Source organism: Sus scrofa, chromosome 7 (assembly GCF_054392235.1).
Source record: "Sus scrofa isolate SSC_HxYL_T2T_F1_AM1 chromosome 7, Sscrofa_HxYL_maternal_Yorkshire_Landrace_v2.0, whole genome shotgun sequence".
Lineage (NCBI taxonomy): Eukaryota > Metazoa > Chordata > Mammalia > Artiodactyla > Suidae > Sus > Sus scrofa.
The window spans coordinates 3783767-3804356 of NC_139389.1; the positions used below are offsets into that span (position 1 = coordinate 3783767).

The 20590-nt window shown below is 55.2% G+C and overlaps 1 protein-coding gene across 3 annotated transcripts in view; it reads right to left on the bottom strand.

Annotated features, from left to right (window-relative positions):
* Positions 1–423: 423 nt before the first annotated feature.
* Positions 424–20590, bottom strand: part of F13A1 (coagulation factor XIII A chain) — a 149783-nt gene continuing 129616 nt past the window's right edge. For 2 of the 3 annotated variants that reach the window (XM_001927630.8, XM_084967225.1), the window contains 3 exons: positions 18397–18557; positions 7558–7694; positions 424–2202 (listed from right to left, as the gene is read on the bottom strand). In XM_001927630.8, coding sequence (XP_001927665.3) covers positions 2049–2202; positions 7558–7694; positions 18397–18557 — 452 coding nt within the window. In that variant the 3' untranslated portion in view covers positions 424–2048. Of the gene's footprint in view, positions 2203–3173; positions 5146–6714; positions 7695–18396; positions 18558–20590 lie in introns of those variants that run through there. The other variant, XR_014809479.1, reaches the window with a different exon arrangement.

Genomic DNA, 20590 nt, shown 5'->3' on the forward strand with positions numbered 1-20590 from the left:
ACTGTACAGTGACGTCTGCCGTGGATATAGGACCTCCGCCGCATACTTGTCACATAGTTTCCTTCTCTGTTCTAAGACCCCAAAGGTGCTCATGGTGACAAGTGTCCGTACTGCCCTGTCCACTCAGTCACCGTAATGATTCACGAGCGCATTCTTTAAAAAGTACATCCAATGATTTTACCGTCTCTGGGTGCTGCTTTTCAAACCAAACTTGTTCCTCTGGTGAATGTGGTTAAGAAAATACAGAGAGAGCAGTGAAGACAGTCCACTGTAATATCACTACCCGCCAGCGTCTCCTTCTCTCAAGCAGAGATGCTCGTTTCCCTCTCCAGGGCGGGTCGTCTACTGCTTAGGGAAGGGTGGTGTCTCGAGCGCTGCGGGTAGTAAAATCTCTGTGCTGTGAAATTAAAAGCGTTCACTCTGTGCAGGTGCAAATATGAGCTTTTATTTTAAGCTTTGATTACACTCTAGTTAATCAGAAGATACGATATGAAGCCAGGTTAACAGTCCAGCAAGATGCATTTCATTTTAAAATTGAGTATTGGAAGGCTTAGCAAATGCTGGGAGACTACTTAACAGAGTTAGCTAGGATGCGCCTACAGAGGGGACCAGCTGACCCTCGTGGATTCTTGGTGCCGAAGGTCCAGGAACAGGGTCGACGGCTTAGAAACGTGGTTGTGTGGACCAGAGGATTCCATTCCTTGTTTCCCCCGTAGCTTCCTTCTCACTGCTCATCTTTCTTTTCTTTTGCAAAGAATCACCATCTACGGACCCAAATCGCACTCTAGGCATATCAATGGGTAATTTTAACAATAAATTGGCCCTGCAAATAAGTACCGATGGCCTTGTCTCTTGGAACCTGGGACCCTAATGCAAATGATGTCAGCGTCCTCTACCAACAGGTGTGCAGGAGCCCTGGCTGCTTGCGGGGTGGGGTCCACGTTACCTTTTAGTACCTGTGTGTCGAGCCGAGGGGTCAACACGCGTGATGTCAAGGACAAGAGAATCCGAATCCGTGGCTGCCCGTCCTTCCCCGCGCCTGCTCACTGCAGCTGCCAGCACCTCCAGCTTGCTGGGTTTATTCTGTCTCTAAATCTGTAGCTGGACCCTTGTCATTGTGCAAAGGAGATGATCCCAGAGAGACAGAGGAAGGCTAATCACTAATTAAAGAGACTAATTCCTCATGCCTCCTGTCCCAAGTCAGCCTCATGACTTTCTAGAACGACAGCCCCCAAAGGGTTAAAGTTAGGGATATTGGTTCCTGCGGATCTGGCCACAGTGTGACACCTCCGATAAAATGCACCATAAAACTACATTATTTAATAGATCCGAGGATTGCACCTGCTTTCTTATCTCCTCTTAGGTGATTAAGCTCCCAACAAATGCAATTTGTTAATATGGGGCCGCATCCTCTCAGAAGGAAAATCTGGAAATTTGGCAGACCGCCGCTTCGCTGCAGGTGCAAGATGAAAGGCCTTTCCTGGCTGTGCCAGGAAGAAAAATGATGCTGCCCTCAATTCCTGGGAAAAAATTCTGATGCAGACACTAAAACCCGATTTCCACAAAGGGGACTAGAATCCTGGGGTCCAAATGGTGTGCCTTCCCCCCAAGCTGGGGGAGCATGTTACCCATCCCCCCAAAAAAGGCAGCGTGGGGGATGAGCAGGGCTGTTTTTCACAAGGCCAGGTACTGAGCAGATCCCCTGCTAAGCGAAGTTCTCTGCCACGTGGCGCTGCATCCATTTGAGATGATAAATGATGGCTTTTACTCTTATGAGCTAGGAGAGCCTCATTAGAGCTTAATTAAAGCTAATGCTCAGAACCCTTTGGAAGGTGGCGAGATTCAACACTAACGTCCCCCCTGAAGAGCCCTGCTGAAACGTGCATCTTGGAAACTCACGGCATCGCCCCTCTGCGGCCCCACCCAGTCCCGTCTGGGTCTTCTCGGCTAAGTTAAAGCAAGAGCTGAGTGACTATTCGTGCATTAGGACATGCTGAGCCAAGACTCCGGGAGGCCAAGGCCCGGGTCCCTCTCAGCCCCGTGGGCGTCTACACGGAAGGTCGTCTCTGGATGTGCAGGTTTAGCTCGCCGTACACGTGTCTCAGGGAGTCACTGGTCATGCTGGCCATCAGCTTCCGAGGCCCGGAGACCCAAGGCCGACACACCTCTTCCCACTGCACGGTGGCGTTGGGCCGGATCTCCCTGAAAAGACGGACGAGAGAGGGGAGGCTGACGCTCCGAGAGGCAGACCCAGTTTCCCACCTTGATCAGGAAGCAGGGACGAGCCTGCCCGAGTCCCACCCTCTTTCTCTTGGCTGATGGGGGTTGGGACACTGAAGGGCCTGGCTGGCCGATTTCCCCAGTGACCACCTTATGACACCCCTGGATGAGGCCACAGAGCCATGGGGGGTGGGGGAGGTACCAACCCCCGGCTCCGTTCCCTGCAGGGCCTGGACAACAATGGAACTGAGGTAACCCTTGCTTTGAATCGGGGTGAACTTCTGTGCTGCTGAGGCTGGCCCGGGGTGGGGGTGGGGGCGGCTGCTGACAGGGAGTCTAGGGCCGTTCAAGGGCCTCAGCCACGTGAGCTCCCATTTGTCCCTGGGGGTCAGGGCCAGACGGCATTGCTTTAGCCAGAGCCAAAGTGAGGGGAGAGAGATGGGCCTTTCTCCTGGGCTTGACCGACTCGCATAAAGTCAGAGCCCCAGGGTTTCCTCAGAGACACTGGAATGGACAGGTGTTTCACCTGCGGCTGTGGAGGTACAGCCTCCAGGATAAAAAGGGGGAAACGCTCCACATCTCAAAAGCTGGACCCTGAATGAGAAAGCCCTTTTCTCGCCTACACGTGAGGCCAGTGAGTCAGGAGATGCATCTAAGCCAGGGGGCCTCTCTCGGGGGCTGCTCCAGGGCCTGGTTTTGAGCGTCTCCATGTCTCAATTAACCTGGTATTTGATAGTTCTTTTTTTTTTCCCTTCTTTTTAGAGCTGCACCTGTGGCATATGAAAGTTCCCAGGCTAGGGGCTGAATTGGAGGCGCATCTGCGACCTACACCACAGCTCACGGCAACGCCAGATCCTTAACCCACCGAGGGAGCCAGGATGGAACCCATGGCCTCATGGATACTGGCTGGGTTCCTTATCTCTGAGCCACGACGGGAACTCCGGTATTTGCTCTTGAGTTTTTATTCTTTACAAATGTGGTTGCACAACGCTCACTGAGTTAGAGGAAGGTCAAATGTGTGGTGAGGACACGCGCATGCCCACAGAGGGGGTAAATATGGATGTTACGATTCAAGGACTGAAAACCCCTGAGCTCACCCGGAGTCTCCTCATCAGTGAAAAGCAGACACTACGACATAGTGAAGAGGGCGCGAGCGGGTGGGCGAGTCCGTGTTTCTGCTGCACTCAGAACGCGGCCGGGAGGGGTAGGTGGTAGATAAGCACTGCCGCGGCTGCATTACTCTTATCGTCGCTGTTGTCACTAATTATCACGACTTTCGCCACCATCACCACCGTCACCTTTGTGGTCATTGTTGCTCTGCCTGAACTCTCTGCAGCAAAATTTAGGGGAGTTCTTCCTGCCTCTATGCAGAGAAGCAGTTCTCTACATATTTATTTTATGTCTTTTTAGGGCCGCACCCGTGGCACATGGAGGTTCCCGGGCTGGGGGGTCCAATCGGAGCTGCACCTGCCAGCCTACACCACAGTCACAGCCACGCCAGATCCAAGCCCCGTCTGCAACCTACACCACGGCTCACAGCAATGCCGGATCCTTAACCCACTGAGCGAGGCCGGGAATCAAATCCACAACCTCACGGTTCCTAGTCGGATTCGTTTCTGCTGCACCACGACGGGAACTCCAGACCTTTCTTTCTCAAAGCTGTGCTGTTTCTCACCCTGATCCATTCAGTCTCTCTTCCCTGCTTTCCCCAAGTGACCAATCCGGAACATTTGGCAAAATATTCGTCCTGCTTAGGGATCTGGCCTGGAGCCGGCCAGCGCAGGTAAGTCCCTCCAACAGAAACTGTAATCCTTGCACTTGACTTCATGGTTTGCTCGAACTTGCAGCCCCCATGCCCCTCCTGCCTTCATCTACTGGCATCTACACCTACAGAATCAGCAAAGAGAGTCACAGGTGACGAGACCAATGCACGTCTAGGCAGGAATCTACCTACAGAGAAAGGAGAAAAACCATTTCCTCCTCTTGGTGAGCAGAGTAATCCTGGAATAATCCTCTTTTCCCAGGGCGGGATGTTATGATAAATGGTTCTCGGGAACGTGCTGAGCGGTCAAGACACTCCTGCCATTTATCTTCCTGAACGCCCGCCGGCCTCGCGGCTCATTATTACAACAAACCGCAACTATCTCTGGTTTGCCCTCCACGAGTCCGGCCCTGGGCCCCAGTGGAGAGACTCAAAGTTAAAAACAACATCACAAAGTCGGGGACCTCTCCTCTTAAGACAACATCCTGAACCTGATCATTTTTTAAAGGGAGAAAGGACCCTGCAAGAGGAATCACTCGAGGTTCGGCAAGTGTCAAGTGCAGAAACTTGAACGCTGAGGGTCTGTGCGAGCAGCCCCCCCTTGCGGCTGAGGAGCGGGGAGGTGGGGGGCAAGAAAGGAAAAGCACCTGCTGGGCCCTGCGTGGGGAGTGCACGTGAGGCCACCTCTTCCCGGGTTCAATTCCCGCAGGCCTCTCCTTCCAGCCCCCCTGCCCCCGAGGGCCCCTGCAGGGGTGGGCGGGCCGATGCGTATGTGAGAAAGGAGTCCGGTTCCGGTTCTACAGAACTGAACTTTTGGAGGCTCCAGGTCTTACACACACAGCTCTGCTGATCTTAGATCATATGTTGGCAGCAGAGGGTACACGTGTCAGTTATCTGACAGGGTGGATGTGGGCACGGGTTGGCTTGGGTCTCGGTTGTAAAGGTGTGAGGGGGAGGCAGGAGGAAACAGAGAAAGTAGCGCTCGCTCCCCAGCCCCACCCCCAGATCATAATTTGTTATATTTTTTTTCTTTTTAGGGCTGCACCTGCGGCATATGGAGTTTCCCCCGCCAGGGGTCAAATCTGAGCTGCGGCTGGGCTGCTGGCTGCACCACAGCCACAGCAACACCAGATCCGAGCCGCATCTGCGACCTACACAGCAGCCTGTGGCAACATCGGATCCTTAACCCACTGAGTGAAGCCAGGGATCAAAGCTGCATCCTCGTGGATACTAGTTGGGTCCTTAACCCACCGAGCTACAACGGGAACTCCCATAAATATTTTCAGTGTCAAGTTAGTCCCAACTTTTGACAGCCTGTTTGAAACAGAGCTTCCCTCTCTTTGGCGGACCGGACCTTTGGATCTGGGTCCCCCTAAGAGACGGAGGTCCTGGCTCTCTATCTGCATAGACCTATGGGTTGAAATGATTATGGATAGAAGCTAGGGCAGAATGTGGGTAGGACCCTGGCCTTGCGTCCACCGTGTGGGGCCCAGGCCCCTCCATCCTTTCCCTGATGCCCCCGCCGTCGCCCCACCCCAACCGCAACGCTCCTGGTGGCTCCACCCGCTCTGAGCCCCGCGTCTCCTAAACGGTGTGTCCTCGGCCGGGATGCATCTTTCCTGGGACACACGCATCGTCTCCCTCCCCTGCACTGGCGTGTGATCAAGGCGGGGGTCTTACACGGCCAAGGAGCAGGTTCTGGTCCCCTCCGAGGAACCTGGCGGGGGTTATGGCTGGAGAAGGAAACACTGGATACAGCAGGGGGCTGGTTTGGAGAAGAAACGTGTTCCATTTTGCCTGAGCGGTTCTCGCCTGGGATGCGCGCGTGGGAAGGTGTGAGCACGGGCGAGGGAGACTCGTTTCTGACGAAAGCAGGGCTCCGCCTGCCCTCTAGCTGGGGTTGATTTCTAATTTCATTCTTTCTTTTCCCCCTTGCACCTTGCCTATTGGCACAGGAAGGTTGCTATGGTTTGTGCTTGCATTTTTTTTTTTTTTTTAAGCACTCAAATTCTTTTCTCTGTTTATTGCATCCACGGGCAGCAGGCGCCTCTTCACGGCTGGGCCAGAACGCTGTCATTTGAAAGGAACGCAGAGCCCCTGCTGGGCATGTGGCTGCCTCGGAAAGGGCGAAGCAGGCCTTGCCCGTGTCCCCCAGACTCAGAGCTGGTAGCCTCCATAAACGGTGCTGGTTTGGGAAACCCTAACATTTCTGGTCAGGAGGCAGTTCCCACCCCTCTCCACCGCGTGGTGTACACCTTAGAAGGTCACCCCGCAACAACTGTGGGGGACGGATGGCTGCTGACAGGGACTCGTTTGCGGTCGAAAGGAAAGTAATAAACCTCAAGATTGGGATCCATCCCGGGTGTCGCGCTTGAAGGGGAGCGCAGACAAACGGGCAGGTGGGAGAGGAAGGGGGCTGAAACCACACTGGTGGGAGGGCATGAGGCAGGGTAGGGAGAGCGAAGACGCAAGGAGAGTGTGACAGCCATGTGCAAACACCTGCGTACCATACAACAGAGGAAAAAAGGGCCTTATTCTGAGCACAGGTGCAGACGGCAGAACGACGATCACGGGTAGGACGGAAAGGGGGAAGTATTGGCTAACAATCAGAACTTCCTGACGTGGAGTTCCCGTGTGGCTCAGTGGGTTAAGAGCCCGACTAGTATCCTTGAGGATGCAGGTTTGATCCCTGACCTCACTCAGTGGGTTAAGGATCCAGTGTTGCTATGAGCTGTGGTGTAGGTCACAGATGTGGCTTGGATCCTGGCACTGCCATAGCTGTGGTGTAGGCCGGCAGCTGCAGTTCCAATTCAACCACGAGCCTGGGAACCTCCACATAATGTGGGTGTGGCCCTTAAAAAAAGGAAAAAAAAGGAACTACCTGACCGTGGAGGGGCTGTCTTGTTGGGTGACACTCTTTGTCAGTGGCAACCACAGGAGCAGCGTTTCATTCATACGGTGACAGGTGGGTGGTACCTGATCCCCCGGGATAACCGGGGTGGATTCCCTGCATAGGCTTGAGCCCCTGAACCAAGTCCAGACCACTTTAGGCCCACCTTCATTCTACGGAAAGCCACAGGCGTACAGAGTGCTTGGGGTGGTCACCCCATTAGAGGTGGGGTTGGAGAAAAACGACTCAGGAGCTGGAACATCTTTCAGCCTAACGTCTGCCTCATGGGTACCCCGTAAATATTAGTCGAAGTAACCCATGAGGAGGTTCTGGCAAGATTCTTGACCCCTGGGATCTGGCACCAGTCATTCTACCTCTGGATCTTGGCTTACGTCTAGAAACTGCACACCTTGGGACAAACCAGTGGACCTGGCAAAGCCTCAAATTCCCCCATCCCCCAAGGCAGCTCTGAGGGCACCTATCACTTTAGAGTGGTGGTGAGGACTGAAAGGTGGAAGTGCCGGGCACCCCAACCCTGTTTGTACCCCAACTTACAGCATGGCCAAGAAGGGGGCAGCGGCTCCTCAGGCAGGTTCATGGGGGATTAGATGGGAGTTTGGAAGAGACGGAGAAAGACAGATGTCCCACAGCCCCCGTCACACACACCCCCACCCCCCCCACTCACCGGAATATCTTCCGCAGTGGTCTGGTCACTCCAGGGCCATCCAAGCGCATCCAGACATTCTGCAGGGGTTCGTTTAGGGGGTTGGTGAACTCAACTGTCACCACCATGTCGGAACCCACTGCCTGAGTGCCACGGACCTAGGAAGTGAGTTGGGGGAGAAGGAAGCTCGTTAGTGGCACATACAGCCTCTTTCTGCTCCCCTGTGTCCTTAAGCAGCTTTGCTTTTTCTTCCGTTCTACAGCATGGCTACTTTTTCTTTTGCCAAGGGAGCAGCTTATTGCCCTGACCAGGGGGACGCCTCTTGAGAAAAAGACGGAAAATTACTAATTAGAATCACACTCTTTTCTTCATGATCAAAACCACCCTAATTAGAGTCTGGGTTAATCGCTGCGGCCATCGGCTGTTGCTGTCAGCAGGAGGTGGAAGTGCACTGGTGTAGTGACAGCTCCCCCGGGGTGAGGGCGGCCAGGGGAACCCCGCTTCTGGAAAGGGTTCAAGCTTCCTGCCAGGAAGGGGGAGGCATCCCTGAGTTCAAGAGGAAGAAAATGCTTGGGGGCAGGGAGGGGGTGCAGGGCTCTCTTCCTTGGAAGCACCCCAGGAAGAAATACATCTAAGGAGGGAGTCCTCCTTGAACTTGAAGGAGAGGAAGTTGGACCCTCAAAGAGACCAAAGGGACTTTCCCTCCGCAGCCACAGCATCTGAGGCCAGGAGGGCGTGAGGCTATTTGCTGGGGAGTTTGTCCAGCACAGCTCTCAGAAGCTTGGGTCTTTGGTCAGAGGTCGAGGTCAGCTTCAATACTTAACTAGCAGTGGGGGCTCGGCTGACTTTCTCAACCTTTCTAAGACCCAGAGTGCTTGTCTCTGAAACAGGCCTGACGTTCGTATGGGGTCCCTGAGGTAGGAGGCCGTTTTATCGCTGCCATGACTTTAGTTCTGCTGCTGTTTGCAAAGGGCCACCTGCTTGGAATGATGCGCCCTTTCACAACAAGGGGCCAACATGCAGGACTCTGGCCGGGGAGCCGGAGTGTGTGTTTGTTCACTTAGCAGGAGGAAGGGATCCATGGAAAGCAGCCACCTCAATGTGCGACACACGACAAGGGCTCAGTACATTGTCGCTCGTGCTTTTTTCATTTCTTTTCTTTAGCCCACTTTCAACTCTAACATCTTGCTGCTGCCCATTAGGTTGCCTGCTTAAAAATGGAACTCATGGGTTGTTTGAGTTTTCTATATATCAACCAGCCAGTAGAATACCTTACTTCTTTTAACCGTGTCACAGGAAAAATGGTGTGAAAATGAGCCTTTTTTATGAATCGAGGGGAAGAGGAAGGTCACTGCCCAGAGAAGAAGATTCTCACATCTTCACCCCAAAGTTAAGAAGAGGGAGTTCTCATCGTGGCTCAGCAGGAAAGAGCCCAACAAGTATCCATGAGGACACGGACTCGATCCCTGGCCTCGCTCAGCGGGTGGGGGATCCAGCGCTGCTGTGAGCCGCGGTGTAGGTCCCAGCTGCGGTTTGGATCCTGTGTGGCTGTGGCGTCGGCCGGCAGCTGTCGCTCCGATTCCACCTCTAGCCTGGGAACTTCCATATGCCGTTGGTGCGGCCCTGAAAAGCAAAAAAAAAAAAAAAAAAGGCAAAAAAAGACTTAAGACTAAAACCTCATCTATTTACTCTTGGCTACATTTATGTCTATGGGATTTAAAATATCTATAAGAAAAATGAACATTGCAGCCAATTCCCCGGGTTGAGTTTCAAATCTCTGCCTTCTGAGGTGGGAAGCAGGGAGAGCAGGGAAGAGGGTCAGAGAGGAGCAGACACTGATTATAACGGTGACAAGAGCAGGTGTCCCCTACAGAGCATGGGCTGTGTGCCAAGCAGCGTCGACTCAGTGGTCCTCTACCTGGCATGCACAGTGGAGCCCACGATGGGTTGAATTCCTGGATGCTGAACCCATGGCTATGGACTTTGGTGTCTGCAGGGATCCTGGAACCAATCCCTGGTAGATACTGCGGGAAGGCTGCGTGAAAGTCCGTGATTAGAATATTTGACTTGGAACCTTTGGTTTCATTCTCAAGGGCATCCAGCATCTTTTTCCCAAGTTGAGAAAAAAATGTCAGAACACTTCTTGGTTTCTAAAAATACAGGCTAAAGATAACATTTACAGAAACTGTCTAAAGTGGGACTGCTTCAGAGACGCTATTGGTGAAAGTGCTATGATCACTTTGGTTTTGGAGGAAAAATATTTTGGAGCCATCTGCCTTTGGCATGGCGGGCCGCTGCAATTACGGGGACAATCCCTTAAAAAAAAAAATCTGATAATAGCCACTGGCCCTTCTTTTCACAGACACACACAGTGACAAATACAAGACCAGCACACTTTGGGCAGGTAGGTGTCAGGGGCTGGTTCCAGACCCACGGCTTTGACCCTCGGCCCTCGCGGGGCCAGTGGGCTCCAGGTTAAAGATGCTTTCCATATCGGCAGGCTGGCTCTGCAGCAGAGGCTCATGTGGGGGACAGCACCGTGGACCCGTACAGGTCACTGATGACAGAGACCAGGGGAAACTGAGTATTTGAAAAGCAGGCCCAGTGTTTGGCTTTCGATCTGAATATGATACGAAGATGGAGCCTTCTGGGAGAATCTCACATGTCAAACCTAGTCAGTTTTCTTCGAGAGATGGCATCTCCGTCATTAGTGGCTGGCTCGGGTCTGTAAACACGTCCCAGCCCTCTGTGATTCTGGAGCTGGGGGAAGGCCGAGACGAAAGGAGGGGACCCGCCGCAGGGCACAGGGAGTTTCTTTTGCAATTAACAGAGACTCCGTGTCCCTTTTCTGGCATTTGTCTCTTGTACCTGGAGTTTAAACTTCCTTTGCCTGACTGCTGAGATGATCATGAAACTGGGAAACGCAAACCAAACCCAGTATAAAAGCCTGCCCAGGAGCTCCTGCCATGTGCCGTGGGTTAAGAATCCATCTGCAGCAGCTCGGGTTGCTGCAGAGGCATGGATTCGATTCCCAGCCCACCGAAGTGGGTTGAAGGATTCAGTGTTGCCATAACTGTGGCTCGGATTCAATCCCTGTCCCGGGCATTTCCATATGCCGCGGGTGTTGACATTTAAAAAAAAAAAAAAAAGCCTGCCCAACATTCAACATCACTGTCTTCTGCTTAGAGAATTCAAGTGGGGATATTTCCTGACGGAATTTTTTTCCTCCACAGCCCACGGTCACTGCTGCTCATAAGCAGCTGCTTATTCGTAAGCCACGCTCACCGGCATTAAATAACTACTGTTGCTTCTCACCAGCCCCCTCAGGTAGCACCTACTACATAAGGTGCATGTTTTAAGACAGCTGGGCCATGTCCTAAGCCCGTCCAACATGGTAGCCGGTAGCCATGAGCCACGTATCACTACTTAAATTTAAACGAATTTAAATAAAAGAAAAATTCAGTTCCTTAATTGTACGAGCCACAGTTCAACTCTTCAATATCTTCACGTGGCTGGTGGCTGCATTATACTGGCCCGGGCAGATGGAGAGTATTTCTGTGATTATGGGAAGTTCTGGTGGTCAATACTGCGGAGTGACTTGTATTAACTCCTTGAATCCTCACGACCCTGTGAGGTGGAGGCTATGCGTTCCCATTTTACAGACGAGGAAAGAGAGGCACAGACAAGTTTAGTGGCTTGTTCAAGTTCACAGAGAGAGCAAGCAGGGGACGCGAGACCCAGTGCAGGCGGTCTGGGGCCAAGGTCACTGCTTGAGCACCCATCTTCACTGACGCCGACTCGTAATCACAGTAACAGCAACTCACAGCACTCTCAGTGTCGTGCTAGAGATGCAGGCGCCCTGCTCATCGTCTTCCTACCCCGTGGACTTGGGGGTGGACGGTAACACGGCCCTCCCTCTGTTTAACGTGGAACTAAAACTTAGACGATACACAAAGCCCCCGCATCAGAGCCTCCTGGTTGGCAGAACCCAGATGTGAATCCAGTGTGCTCTGATTCCAAAACATTCATCTTTAAACACGACAGACACTGTCATCTCTGACAGCAGAGAGGCAGAAATAGTTCCTTTTTTTTTTTTGCTGAAAATAGTGTCTTTTCTTCCTGAAATCCCCTGAAGAATCATTTGCACTATTAACTTATGCCATCACTACCTCCCGCTGAGCCCAATGACTGTAACTTGACCCTGAATTAAATTTGAACACATACGTTCAACCCAAGTCTTTCTTTCTGACTTTATGGGGAACGAATCGGATTTCTATGCCGGAGTGAAACATGATGGGTGGCCGTGGGGCCTCGATATATTCTATCACTTGATGATAATAGAATTTTCTATTTCGGGTAAAGATAGAGATATCATTTTTAAAAATAACCAGTAGCTCAAGCAGTGTGTGGTCACACGATAAGGTAGATGGTTGTTATCTTTGATGTGTTACTTTGCCCCTGTTCCTTTTATGGTGAAAAAGACAAGGAAGAGGAAATGCATAGAGAACATTTGCAGGTGCCCCGGTTACCGACAGCTTCTCACTTTCCTTCTCAAGTGCAGGCTGTGCTGAGAAGGAGGTGGAAAGGCACCTTCCAGTGGGGGCCTGGCCCACGGACAGGCTGGGACGTGCTCTCCTGCCTGATCCTGCCTTGAGCGATGCCGTGAGCAGGTGGAGAGCGAGTCAGCCTGGGCCCCTCCCTCAGCATCACCTGCTCAGAGCCTCTCCTGGCGGGACAGATGGCTCAGGGCAGTGGTGAGGGCCCCTGGGACAAAGACATGGACCACGGCTGGGGAAGCCGAGGGAAAGCATGCTGTACTCAGGGTCTGAAGGTGGGGGGCCACGGCTGTGTGTCCTCGGGCCAGTCACCTGAACTCTCTGGGCCTCGGTTTCTTAAGCAGCCACTGGGAAGCGTCAGTGCGGTACTGTAAGAGAACTGACCCGGCAGAGCATGTGGCACATGGCATTTACTGACCCTAAATGCTCTGGGGCTTTCAAAGGCGGCCAGATGACCAGGAGAACTTCCTGGCTCCCTCGCAGGGAGCCACGTGGATCTGGTTTCTCAGGTGCTGAGCTGAGGACCACGAAGGAGAGAGGCTGGCAGGCTCCGCGGACACTTTCTAAAGAGAAGTCAGAAGCGGAGCCTGGCGCCCCGCCCAGCCTCCTGCTGAAGAGCTGCGGACATAGCGGGGGTGCGTCCTGGTGACCAGGGCACGTGACAGAGTCACAGGGACCCCGAGGGAGGGGGGTGGGGGCGGGGAGAAACATGCTCGGTTGGAGACCTGGGGAGGCAGCTGGTTCAAGGTCCAGGGTTCCGGGAGAAAGAGAACATGAGGCTTCCTCGTCACTTTTTGGCTTGATGGAAAGTTTCAGATATTTAGGCTCTCAGAGGATGTAATGAAACCAAAGCCACCTCTCAATTTACCCAGTGGCTGTCAAGCGTGTTGGGGACACTCATTATTCCTCAGGTGATTCCTCAGAGAGGAGGAGGAGGAGGAGAGGGAGGAGGGGACAGGAAGCATGGTGGTGGCTTCCCCGAGTGGCGGCTGCAGACAGTCGCCGGTCTGTGTTGCCTGGGATCCGGGAACCATGCTAAGCTCTTTGTGATGGATGATTTCCGACACCCCTCCCGGCAGCCCACGGGGTCAGCAATATTTCTGGACCCGTTTAAGGGATACAGCGTTGAGTGCCTAGCCCACGGCAGCCCAGGTAGACTAGGAACCATCCAAGCCCCTGGGCTGCTGGTTTCTGCGGAAAAGGGGCCGCAGAGGCTCCTCCTGGGTTCTTGCTCTAGCTGACTTGGGCGAGGACAGGAAAACTGAGACGCCTCCACTGCTCTCTGAGAACGGGAGAAGCCCAGGGCAACGCGGCTCCCAGGGCGCAGAGCACGAGTCCCGCAAAGCAGACTCCGGCCTGCCCACCAGCTGAGTTCCCTCTGTGGCCCCCATCCACTCCCCCAAACAGCTAGTTCTTAGAAATCAAAATGCTCAAGCATCTCTGCCCAACGTAAAGTATCTTATGACAATCAACACAGGGCAAGGCAGAGAAAAAAAATTTTGTCTGATGTTATTTTTCTATGTCTGATTTTAATAAAATATGCTTTTCTCATCAAAATATTTTGATAGCCTGGGAAGAGATGAGTGCTCATGAAAGTTTAATGACGGTCTCTCCCCACCACTTCTCATGTGGGGACACACACTGTGGCTCACGCGTGGCGGGGGCTGGAAAAGGGCCACTGGGAGCCCAGGTCCCCATCTCTACGTCAGGGGGACAGATGACACCCAAGACTGGTCCTCACGGGGTCAGGACGTGTCCACTGGCCTAACTGTGCTGGTGGACGGTGACGTGCCTTCAGACAGGCGGGCCCTATGCTGTGCCAGGTTGGTCTCTATTCGCCCTACCGCGGGAGCTGGGTGAGCAGGGCTGCACCCTATCCCTCAGGCAGCTCCGGCCCCAAGGCGGAGGCCGAGGCTGTGAACGGACCAGGGAGAGGAAAGGGGTTCTGACTCCGGGAGGTCCGAGTGGAGGATCATGTCAGGTTCCTGTCCTGGAATCGCCACGGAAGCATCTTTGTTCGCAGAGCTGGTCATGAAGCCCTCAGCCAGAGCCTGCAGCCTCACCAAAGGGGCCCGGGCTGCCTGGCCAGGCCCCCACCAGCACCTCGGTGCCCACCGCCAGCCCCTGCTCCCAGCCTGGGCGGCAGCCACGGCGGCTTCCAGCTGCTCCCACCTGCCTCCGTCCACCTGGCCCTCCCGCCCTCGCCCGTGGGGGTCTTCTAGTGTCTGGAGTGGTCTCTCCCTCTGTCTCCACCTGTCTGAATGTTATCCCCTCCCCAAGGCTCAGTCCTCACACCTCGTTCCACTCAAACTCCCGTGCTCCCTCTTCCCTGGAAACGGAGTCACCACTGTCGACTTTCAGGGAAAGTTCTGGCATGACAGAGACAGGGCCACAGGGGCCTGCCCAGCCTTCTGAGTCGGCAAGGCCTGGGTTAGATGCTCCCTTCCCTCCGCTGGCAGGGGACGCAAGGGGCTTGTGATCTGAAACAAGGCTAACAACACGTCCTCGAGGCGTTTCGCATCCATCAGCGTGTGACACACGCCCAGCAGCTCTGCAAGGTAAGACCTGCCATGGTCTCTGTCACGGCTGAGAACACAGAAGCTAAGAGACGGAGGGGGCGGGGGGGGGGGAGAATGTGCCCAGAGTTACACGGCTCGTGTGCAGACGAAACAGGCCTGGAGCTCAGGGTTTGGTCCCGTGTTTAGACCACCATGCACGGGGCGCTGCCCTGTCTGGGCCTCTCGGTTTTTCATCTGTGTAATGGGTACAATCCTACCTGCCTGGAGGGCAGACATGAGGCCTGGCTAAGCTAGACCAGGAGAAGCAGGACCCGCTGAGCTCAGAATTGATAGCTGCTGTTACTGCGGGTGCCCTGGGCTGGTCTCATGCCTGCTCCTGCCCAGGAGGCCCGTCCCGTCCTCCTGACCCTGGGCTAGCACCTTCCTCACGGTGACCTTGGGAGCTTTTGTGAGCTGGGGGCCTGTCCCAGGCTTCCAGAGGTGGACCAAGGGTTCTAGTGTTTTCCTAGAATTGGGGGACATGTGTCCCATGAGTCTGGAGCCCCGAGCTGTGGGCCTGCCCTGCATTTAGCTGCCCCTCCAACTCCTGCTGACACGCTGGCTCCAGCTCCGCTGTCTCACCCCTGCCCTGAGCTCTCCTGGGCCACGTTTCTTTCCTTTCCTTTTGCTTTTTAGGACCACACCCGCAGCATATGGAGGTTCCCAGACGAGCAACAGCTGCCGGCCTACACCACAGCCACAGCAACACAGGATCTGAGCCACGTCTGCGACCTATACCGCAGCTCACAGCAACGCTGGATCCTTAACCACTGGGCGAGGCCAGGGATGGAACAGACATCCTCGTGGATACTAGCCGGGTTCTTAACCTGCTGAGCCCCAATGGGAACTCCTCCTCTTTTTAAAAAAATTAAGTTTTATTTATTTATTTATTTTTTTGCCACGGCTTGCAGCGGCTTGCCGTGGGATCTCACTTCCCAGACCAGGGATTGAACCCCGGCTGCCGTGGTGAAAGGGCTGAGTCCCAACCACTGGACCACGGGGCGCGGTCTGGGTCGCATTTCAACATAAAGTTTTCTTTCTCCTCCCGTCCTCTCTCCCCTCCTTTGCCTGCCCCTCTCTCTCCCCTGTCCCTGCTCCTCCCTCCCCCCCCACACTGTCCTCTCTCTCCCCAAGTGAAGTCATAGTTGCACGTTCGGCTCCATACCCCGCGTCTCCAGGAGACTGAGCAGTGTCCGGGTCTCCAGCCCTCTAGCCAGGGTCTGGCACCGGGAACTCTCACAGCTCGGGGACAGCTGGCTGGCCTTCAGGGCGTGAGCTGCTTTACCAGGGGCGCCTCTTCCCCTGCTCGGGTTTAGCTGGTCCTTGGGGTGAAGGTGGCTGATGAGGCGAGTGGTTCAGGGAGCGCCGATGGGACCAGGCCTGCTCCTCTCCTGACACAGCCGGACCTGGACAGTGGCCGGAACTGCCAACCCGCTCACGCTCGCGCCCCGGTCAGACGGCCCTACCTCGACATTCATTTTCTCTAAGAAGGGTGTTCCTGATACCTTTACGGAAATTTAGAAAAACAGAACAAAATGAAAAGAACCCCCCAGAGCACTTGGTAAAGTTCGCCCACCCTGTCCAGGAGGGATTTGGGTTCCGCCCAGGGAAGTAAACTGCTCTTTAAGGAAACTGGGGAAATAACTAACCCACGGTCCCCCAATTGCTAACATCCCAGAGAAGAAGGTTATATCCGTTTCCCCTCCTACACCTGGTTTATCAGCAGCGGCACAATTAAATTCTATTTTAGGCAGTGGTGTGAGCACTTCACGCCTGGAAGGGTCTCTCCTGACCCTGGGCCACAGGGACAGGCTGTGCGACCATAATTAGGGGAGCGGGTGGGCCTGGGCTCTGGTGGGAAAGGTTCGGAGGTTGCATCCCTGACCGAGTGCGGGAGAGGAGCCTCCGAGCCCCCGAGAGGCCTGCAGGGGACCGCGCGTCTCCCAGGGAGAGGCCGCCACGAGGGCAGCCACCTTGCAGGTGGTGGGCAGGCCGCCCAGCTGGGCACCAGGGCCTTACGCTACTGAATCCTCGTCCTCAGGGGACCGACGGCTCCTCTGCAGGAACCCCGACACCGCCACTTCTCTATTTTGCATTTTTCTTTTTTTCTTTTTTTGGGGGGGCTTTTCAGGGCCACAGGTGCAGCACATGGAGGTTCCCAGGCTAGGGGTTAAATCAGAGCTGCAGCAGCTGCCAGCCACAGCCACAGCCACAGCAAACAGGATCTGAGCCGCGTCTGCGACCTACACCACAGCTCACGGCAACGCCGGATCCTTACCCACTGAGTAAGGCCAGGGACCGAACTTGCACCCTCATGGATCCTAGTCAGGTTCTTAACCCCCGAGCCACGGCAGGAACTCTGCAGGTGTCCCGTTCTCCCTGCGGACCCTACACCTCTCACTTGTATTCTGTCTTAAGGCCTCTGTAGATGGTGCCATGACGGGGGAGCTGACTGGGCTGAGAGAACCACGGCCATGGGGTGATTCAAGCCTTTCTAGAGTCCACAGCCTGGGAGTCTGCCTCCAGGGCCCCTGCGTGTTGTCCTGGTGTGACTTGTCCAACGGTGGCCCTCAAGAGCCATCTCCCCGGCGCTGGACCCAGTGAAAGCTGCCACTGTGAATGCCACTCGACAGTTGCTGGCACTACAGGCGACACACAGCAAATGCTCAGAAGACACAAGGCCTACCCCCCTCCCTGCTCTCTGCTCCCGCCGCACCCCTAGAGGCTCTCACAACACGGACGACTACAACTGATCCAGCCCTTCAAAGGAACGCACTTCGGGCTCTGTGCTCATCACTCTCAGTCCCTCGGGGAGGTCTCTGAGCCCCGGAGAAGGCTGACAGAAGATGCCAGGCCCCAAGGGCCCTGGTGGAGGCCTGGGGTTCTGAGGTTCTGGGGTTCCAGAGCAGGAGGTGACAGGGGTGCGGTACAGATGCTGCCGTGCTCCTGAGAAGTGGGCGCACACAGGCGCCTTGTCTTCTGTTCCCACCCATCGTCCGCCCTCCTCTGCACACCCTTTGAGCCCTGTGCCCAGAGATTTCTGCGGGTAAATGGGGAGGCCACATAAAAACTACCTTCCAAAGAGGCCAAAAAGACCCCGTGGTGACAGAAGCCAGAAAAGAGGTGGTCCCGGGATCGGGGAGGGAGTGATTGACAGGAAAAGGCGCGAGGCACTTCCTGCCATGCTGGATGTTGCAAATCCTGTGTCTGCATCTGGCTGGCAGGCGCCAGGTGTCTACACATGTGACAAGTCTTGGCCATGTGGCTGACACTTGGGTCTGTGCCTTTCAGCTCCGTGAACACTACCCCAGGGCAACGTGCAGCCGGAGGGGGTCCGGGGGGCCTCCCGAGGCCACGCCCGACCCACGGTATTCCCGACACCCCGAGTTCTAAGTGTCTGCACCCTCTACGCATCTCTATCTTCCTCCACACGCGTGTTCCTCCCCCACGGGTTCCATTTATATGTGCAGCCACATCTATATATTTAAATCCGCAGAGGAGAGAAGAGTGTTATGTGTGCAAGTCTATATACAGGGCGTGGGTTCCTTCTTTCAAAGAACAGGAGCATCCTGACGCCTTTCTCTCTCTCTCTCTCTCTCTTTCTCTTTTCCTTTTTTTTTGGAGGACACGCATTCACACACACACACACACACACACACACACACACACACACACACACACACACGCAGCCCGGCTGCCGAATCAACAGCCTTGCCCCTGCCCTCCTCCGAGATGTCAAAACTGACCTTCACGCTGATCTTGGGGATGGTCAGCACGACGGACTTCTGCTTGGCCAGGACATCGTTGGTCTCGTTGACACGGGCGGTGACGAAGAAGTGCAGGAAGGCCTGCTCCAGCAGCTGGCCCATGTACTCGCCCGCTCGGACCCACACCGCCTCCGTCTTGACTGGTGGGAGGAAAGACAGGCAGGCCGGGCTCAGGACCTGGGGCAGGAGCTCGGTCCCCCTTCCCTGCGCGCCTCCCGCCCCCGCCGCCAGCACGGCCTCCACCAGGAACACACACAAGCGAAGAGGAAACCGGAGTCGGCCTTAACCCTGCTTCTTGGGGGAAGAAGGGCTGGAAATTTAAGAGGCAGTAACATCTTCCTTGAGAAAATGTGTCGGATTTTCCCAGCAGGGCTTTTGCTGTGGGAAAATGCAACACAACAAAGGGGTTTAAAAGCAGGGACCAAGGGGCTGGAACCGCAGCCTCTCGGATTTGGGCAGAAACCATCCCAAGACGGCAGACGAGGGGGTGTGGGCCCGCCTGCCTTAGGAAGCATCTCTGCAGGCCAGGGCCCCTCCTGCAAAGCCCTGGACGACCTGATCCCTGTCCTGCTTCCTTTGCTCCGCCCCTTCTTTCCTGCTTTTACTGGATCAGGCTGATTTGGTTTTTCTATTAAGGGGAAGAAGCGGTTGAAACCAGTTTTCACCCTAAGCATTCAACGCTCTCCCACCGCGTCTCCTGTTTGCAGCTTAAGAGACCTCTGTGCCGAAGGCTTGTGTCCTCAAGTCACTACTTTTAGGTTGGGGACAGGCCAGGAAGGTTGATTTTGGAGGGTGGGGACTGGTCCTGGCTCCCCATGCACCACCTGGGCTGGGACGGGCGCTCAGTGGCCCCGGTGGCAGCAGTGAGATCTGTGTGGCTGCACTGCCAGCTTTCTCCCACGGTCCCTTCCCCCAGCCCAGGACTCAAGAGGGCAGAGGGCAGCTCTGCAGGCCGAGCCTGGGCAGGGGCCCAGCCCCTGCATGGAATTCAGTGTCTCCACCAGAGCTTTGTCCAAAGATTCCTCCTTCCAGTGGAAGTTATTGAAGGAAACGAGTCCCACGGTGGGTGGTTTAAGGTGCAGAGGGTGTTGGTTTTAGCGCTCTGTCATGAGCGGCCCTCGGGTTCCAGGTGGGGTGGGGTGGGGTGGGGTGGGGTGGGGCGGGTGGAAGGCCCTGTGGGGTGAGCAAGACGCAGGGAGGCCGCCTGCCTGGTGGGCTCCCGGATGAGGGTGTGTACCAGGCTGTGCTCTGCATCTGCTTCAAGGTTCTTGCACCGATAAGTAGGTGCTGGGACCGCTGACCCTCTTGCTGAAGCACTCTCCATCTTGGCTCCATCTCACCATGCCTCAGGGACACTGCAAAATGTCCTGCTGGATCCCACCCCAGACCGACTGAATTGGAATCTTGGAGGTTGGGGCCCAGGCCTTGTTTTGAAATTCTGCAGTTGAGAAGAAGCACTGCTCCACCACGAGGGGGACACCCCTCTCCAGAATCAGCCCTGCACAGAGCCTTGGTCCAGCGGAAGGCCCGGCCCTTCCAGGCCAGCCCCTTGCTGCTCCTGTGTGGCCTGCAGACACCAGCAGCGCCCCTACCACTGGGAGCTGGTGCTCAGGCCCCGTCCCCACCTCGGGAGTCAGGACCTGCATGTGAACACAATGCGCAGCTGAAGCTCCTCAAGTTGGAGCGGCTCCCAGAGACAGGAGGCTCTAGCCGGGTTTGGGGTGGTGTTAGGGCAGAACCGGCGGAGTCGGGACAGTCTCTGCTTTGAAACAAAGCCCTGCATCCCAGGACCCACTCAACTCCTGGCAAAATGGCAAGGATGGGCGTCCTAGACCAGGGGTGGCAGCTGGGTGCCAGTCTGCCCTGAGGGCATGTTTGGGACTCCGTGGAGACACCTGCGGTTGGCCCAGCTGGAGGATGCTGCTGGCGTCTGGCGGGTAGAGGCCAAGGTGCTGCTAAACATCCTGCGAGACACAGGACAGGTCCCACAACTCTCCAGCCTAATGGTCAGCGATGCGGGGCTGAGGGACAGCCACGGGCTGCACACTTATTACTGGTGTGCCCCAGACGAGCAGCAGACAACCCGCCTTGCCTCCTGGGGCAGTGCCCCTCCACACTGAGCCAGCCTTTTGAAGCTATGATCTCGCCTTGACCCTGGAACTCTGCCCTTTTG